The sequence below is a fragment of the Salarias fasciatus genome, chromosome 11, assembly GCF_902148845.1.
Source record: "Salarias fasciatus chromosome 11, fSalaFa1.1, whole genome shotgun sequence".
Taxonomy (NCBI): Eukaryota; Metazoa; Chordata; class Actinopteri; order Blenniiformes; family Blenniidae; genus Salarias; species Salarias fasciatus.
Genome location: NC_043755.1, coordinates 35,738,991 through 35,744,990, shown reverse-complemented (window position 1 = coordinate 35,744,990; position 6,000 = coordinate 35,738,991). Strand labels below are relative to the sequence as shown.

Here is a 6,000-nt window from a genome sequence, read left to right as displayed (position 1 = left end):
AGGAATATTCTGCCACAGTGCTGTGCGTCTCCCAAAATGTCCCTCTGCTGCCCCCTGCTGGATGTTAAGAAGCTTCAAAAGATTCGTCCAGGTTTCAAATGAAAGAACAGAAGATGCATTGCTTTACCTACCCTTTAACAAAGGAGGGACAATGTGTCCAAATGTCCAGAATGGTAGTCCTGGAGCAACTTTTTATTTTTTTAATTTTTATCTGAACCTGTCCAGCATGGAAGCAAGAGCAGAGGTTCTGGCTGCGGTTCTGTTCCAGACTGAGCGTATAGGTGTCAAGCTCCTTGTGTTGACAAGCTTTCTGACTTCTTTTTATTCACTTTGAGTACTGATACAGGATACTGCTGGACAGGAGGACACAGAGACAGGAAGAGAGACAGAGAATGAAAAACAAGTGAACAGACAAGCAAACAACAACAGAGGAGAGAAGGAAGAGAGCAAAGATGACCGTCTTCAACTAATAAGGACGCTCCAGACGAGCAGCTGCTGCGCCTGCATGAAGACAGTCCCACACTGGACAGACACTGGACAGACAGTGGACGGCCTCCACAGACCACTGAAGTCTAAAGCCGAAGACATAACCACTAAAGGTTGTTCAAGGTTGTATCGAGGATTTTCCATGGAGAGAGAAATCCAGTGACAGTTAGTCCTTTTTGAAACGCTGCCATGCGTGACCCCCCCCGCTCTCCAGGGAGGACCGCCTCCTCCTGCGCAGAAAGTAGCATGTAGCAACTTAGCATCATAGCGCTAACACATAGCTACCAGTGTGTCCTTTTGAGCAACACAAACACAGCGAATATGAGTAAAACCCTGTCCCTGAGCCGTCCCTGGTCTCGGTGGATCAGAGGAGGACGGGGAGGTTTGTGTGGAGCTGCAGGACTGGAGCAGACTGGAGCTCACAGCTGATCTGTGTGGCTGCAGCCTGCAGGCTAAACAACCCCCCCCCCCCCCTCCGGACTGTTTCATACAAGTCTTGTTTTAAGATTAAACATACATTTTCTCCAAATGGCAGCACGCTGCAGCTACGATTAAGAAAAACTGTCTCAAGTCTGCAGGTGAAAAGGTGTTGATAGCGGCAGCAGAGCCTGGCATGGGGGGGGGAGGGGGTGGGGGAGGGGGTGGAGCGCGTGGGGGAGGGGGTGGGGGAGGGGGTGGAGCGCGTGGGGGAGGGGGAGGGGGTGGGGGTGGGGGGGAGGGGGTGGAGCGCGTGGGGGAGGGGGAGGGGGTGGGGGAGGGGGTGGAGCGCCTGGGGGAGGGGGTGGGGGTGGGGGAGGGGGGACGAAAAGGTCGTAGGAGCATGACAGTTACACTACAAATGCAGAGAGGTTGATTGACACGTCAGAAAACCAATCGATAAGGAGGCTACCTCCTTATTGATTGGCTAAAGTAATGTTGGTTTTACAACCTCCAGAGTTGATTAATTTTTATTTTCTTTGTTTCTGATCAGGATAAAAACCAGGCTGCTGCAGCTTAGTAACGCCATTTTTTCGCTTTAATTCATTTTTGTTAGTAATAAAGATCTTCGATACCTTTCAGAAAGAGGGAAAGTCCCAGAAATACAATTATTGATGAGGAAATGTTCAGAGAGCTCATTAAACAGGCGGTTTGGACCGAGGACTGGGAACTGGTCTGGACCGAGGACTGGGAACTGGTCTGGACCGAGGAGTGGGAACTGGTCTGGACCGAGGACTGGGAACTGGTCTGGACCGAGGACTGGGAACTGGTCTGGACCGAGGACTGGGAACTGGTCTGGACCGAGGACCGGGAACTGGGAACTGGTCTGGACCGAGGACTGGGAACTGGTCTGGACCGAGGACTGGGAACTGGTCTGGACCGAGGACCGGGAACTGGGAACTGGTCTGGACCGAGGACTGGGAACTGGTCTGGACCGAGGACTGGGAACTGGTCTGGACCGAGGACCGGGAACTGGGAACTGGTCTGGACCGAGGACTGGGAACTGGTCTGGACCGAGGACTGGGAACTGGTCTGCACTGAGGACCGGGAACTGGTCTGGACCGAGGACCGGGAACTGGTCTGGACCGAGGACTGGGAACTGGTCTGGACCGAGGACCGGGAACTGGTCTGCACTGAGGACCGGGAACTGGTCTGGACCGAGGACTGGGAACTGGTCTGGACCGAGGACTGGGAACTGGTCTGGACCGAGGACTGGGAACTGGTCTGCACTGAGGACTGGGAACTGGTCTGGACCGAGGACTGGGAACTGGTCTGGACCGAGGACTGGGAACTGGTCTGGACCGAGGACTGGGAACTGGTCTGGACTAAAGCTCACAGACAGACAGGGAAGTGTAGATGGAGGAATGTGGATCTGAATCACAGCTGGTGGACTGGAACATCCCAGACACCTGCTAAATATAATGAACTCCAAGGACAGAATCCTCCTTCCAGTGGTCCAGGGGACGGCGTATTAGCAAGCAAACATTTTAAAAGATACTACTATACCGGCGCACAGCTGCAGCAGCCGGAAGGAGCAGAATTAAGAGAAGTGCTCCGAGAGTTTTGTCGCCTTCTTCCGGCTGCTGCTGCTGTGCGCCGGTATATCCTCCCCGGAACGCTGCCATGTGCCATCTGCCGGTGCATCAGAACGTTATTTTAACTGGTTGAAAAGAAAACACGTCTTTTAAAATGCTTTATAACCATTTGGATTTACTTCACGTGCTAATACGCCGTCCCCTGGACCACTGGAAGGAGGATTTTGTCCACTTTCGTCAGTCCGGCTCTGATTCCTCTTCACCTCCAGCAATTGTGTGTGTGTGTGTGTGTGTGTGTGTGTGTGTGTGTGTGTGTGTGTGTGTTCTTGTATTTCTATCCTTGTTGGGGCCAAATGTCCCCACAAGGATAGCAAAACGTGGAACGACGTGCCTTGTGGGACCTTTTTCCGGTCCTCAGTAGGAGAAACAGTGTTTTCTTGACCATGTTGTTGTTACTGAAAACAGTAAAAGGTCAAAAACATTTCTTTAGGGTTAGGCTTTGTTGTGGTGTGGGTTAGGGTTAGGGTAAGGGTCAGGGTTAGGGGCTAGACATGAATGGGAGTCAATGGACGGTCCCCACAAGGATAGAAATACAAGACTGTGTGTGTGTGTGTGTGTGGGAAAGGACAGACTGGAGCCTGCAGGAACACAAACTATCAAAGGAAAAGCATCCGGAGGTGGCGGTGGATCCTGCTTCCTCATGTCAGGATTAGACCCACAAAGTCAGAAACAGAGTCAACAGGACTTTATGCAACGAGGCTCACAGCACGAACACGAAAGAGAACTGCACAACGGATTCAACACATGCTGCTGGCTTCAGAGACAATCACAAACATACTGAGAGAAAAGAAGGACATGTTAAAAACATCTGGACACCTCGAGTGACCTTTGACCTTTAACTGGCCAGGTCTGCAGGACCTCCTCCTTCCAGCTGCGTGGTTTCTCTAAAATCAGGAACATGCTGACTCGGAGCTGAGAAATGAATCCATCATGTGTTCGTCCGGAGTAGACTGCTGTAATTCCCCGTCATCAGGAACCCGCCATCACCAGAACCAATCAGAACGGCCAAGCCCCGCCCCGCCCCGCCCCGCCCCGCCCAGGGGGAATGATTCAGGGTAGCCTCTGTCTTTAAAGGAGCTGGCTGCCGGCCTCCTCTGGACGCTGGAAGCCCAGATGCTGTTTCTCCACCTGTTGAGCGTAGAAGCCGCCTCTCCTCATCAGCTCGTCATGGCCGCCCGCCTCCTCCACCTCGCCGCCGTTCAGGACCACGATGTGGTCAGCGCTTTCCACCATGCTCATGTTGTTGGAGACGAGCAGCACCGAGCAGCTCCTGGCCTGGTTCAGCAGGGTCTGGCTGACCTGTGGAGGTTACCGGGGATTAGTGCAGACAGACGCTCGGTCTCGGGGCTGGAGACGCCCGACGTCCCACCTGGTGTCTGTTCTCTCCGTCCAGGTCGCTGGTGGCGTTGTCCAGGATCAAGACTTTAGGCTGTTTGATCAGAGCTCTGGCGATGGCGATGCGCTGCTTCTGCCCTCCAGACACCTGGCCGCCCTTCTCCCCAGCATCTGCACCGGAGGACACGCCCGTTAGCCTCGCCCGTTAGCCTCGCCCGTTAGCCTCGCCCGTTAGCCTCGCACGTTAGCGTCGCACGTTAGTGTCGCACGTTAGCCTCGCACGTTAGCCTCGCACGTTAGCGTCGTACGTTACGCCATGTTTCCACCGGACGCGTTTAACGAGACTGCATTCGCACAACAAATGACACCGCGCCGCACTAGATGCGCGACAGCTTTGGCCGTTAGCTTCGGCCGTTAGCTTCGGCCGTTCTGCATCTGGTTATTTCCCACAATGCACTGCACTCAGTCAACAGCGACCATGCACGACTCAAGTTCAAGACTCCAAGACCTTCATGTAAAACGTGGCAGACGGAGAACTAGAGGGGGCCCGGGGGCTAAAGAGGGGACCCGGGGGCTAAAGAGGGGGCCCGGGGGCTAAAGAGGGGACCCGGGGGCTAAAGAGGGGACCCGGGGGCTAAAGAGGGGACCCGGGGGCTAAAGAGGGGGCCCGGGGGCTAAAGAGGGGGCCCGGAGGCTAAAGAGGGGACCCGGGGGCTAAAGAGGGGGCCCGGGGGCTAAAGAGGGGACCCGGGGGCTAAAGAGGGGACCCGGGGGCTAAAGAGGGGGCCCGGAGGCTAAAGAGGGGGCCCGGAGGCTAAAGAGGGGGCCCGGGGGCTAAAGAGGGGACCCGGGTGCTAAAGAGGGGGCCCGGAGGCTAAAGAGGGGACCCGGGGGCTAAAGAGGGGACCCGGGGGCTAAAGAGGGGGCCCGGGGGCTAAAGAGGGGACCCGGGGGCTAAAGAGGGGACCCGGGTGCTAAAGAGGGGGCCCGGAGGCTAAAGAGGGGGCCCGGGGGCTAAAGAGGGGACCCGGGGGCTAAAGAGGGGGCCCGGAGGCTAAAGAGGGGACCCGGGGGCTAAAGAGGGGACCCGGGGGCTAAAGAGGGGACCCGGGGGCTAAAGAGGGGGCCCGGGGGCTAAAGAGGGGGCCCGGGGGCTAAAGAGGGGACCCGGGGGCTAAAGAGGGGGCCCGGGGGCTAAAGAGGGGACCCGGGGGCTAAAGAGGGGGCCCGGAGGCTAAAGAGGGGGCCCGGAGGCTAAAGAGGGGACCCGGGGGCTAAAGAGGGGACCCGGGGGCTAAAGAGGGGGCCCGGAGGCTAAAGAGGGGACCCGGAGGCTAAAGAGGGGGCCCGGAGGCTAAAGAGGGGACCCGGGTGCTAAAGAGGGGACCCGGGTGCTAAAGAGGGGACCCGGGGGCTAAAGAGGGGGCCCGGAGGCTAAAGAGGGGACCCGGGTGCTAAAGAGGGGACCCGGGGGCTAAAGAGGGGGCCCGGAGGCTAAAGAGGGGACCCGGGGGCTAAAGAGGGGGCCCGGAGGCTAAAGAGGGGACCCGGGGGCTAAAGAGGGGGCCCGGAGGCTAAAGAGGGGGCCCGGAGGCTAAAGAGGGGACCCGGGTGCTAAAGAGGGGACCCGGGGGCTAAAGAGGGGGCCCGGAGGCTAAAGAGGGGACCCGGGGGCTAAAGAGGGGACCCGGGGGCTAAAGATGCGGCCCGGGCCAGAGCGGTGGACGGACGGTCCCACCTGTGTCGTATCCACTGGGCAGTCCGGTGATGAAGCTGTGGGCGCTGGCCAGCTGAGCAGCTTCTATCATTTCCTCCTCTGAAGCGTTCTCGCGGCCGTACTTGATGTTCTCGCGGACGGAGCGAGCAAAGAGCAGGCAGTCCTGGCTCACCACAGCAATCTGAGGAAGAGCAGGTCAGAAAGGAGAACGGCTGAAACAACAGGTCCGAACTGAGAACGGCTGGCAACAAAGAATCCTCCAGCTGCCAGAGCTTCAGTCCAGGACTCTGCAGAGGAACTGAAGGAGCTCTGCTCAGGTTTATTTAAAGGTGCATTAAGGAATTTTTCAACTTTAAAAATACTTATTTTCCACCATAAATATGTTACAAA

The 6,000-nt window shown here is 56.8% G+C and overlaps 1 protein-coding gene across 1 annotated transcript in view; it reads right to left on the bottom strand.

Annotated features, from left to right (window-relative positions):
• Positions 1 to 3,228: 3,228 nt before the first annotated feature.
• Positions 3,229 to 6,000, bottom strand: part of tap1 (transporter 1, ATP-binding cassette, sub-family B (MDR/TAP)) — a 42,327-nt gene continuing 39,555 nt past the window's right edge. Inside the window, exons 11-13 of the mRNA XM_030102898.1 lie at positions 5,632 to 5,791; positions 3,928 to 4,064; positions 3,229 to 3,857 (exon numbers count right to left, since the gene is read on the bottom strand). Of these exons, the coding sequence (XP_029958758.1) occupies positions 3,627 to 3,857; positions 3,928 to 4,064; positions 5,632 to 5,791 (528 nt within the window). The 3' untranslated portion in view covers positions 3,229 to 3,626. The remainder of the gene's footprint in view (positions 3,858 to 3,927; positions 4,065 to 5,631; positions 5,792 to 6,000) is intronic.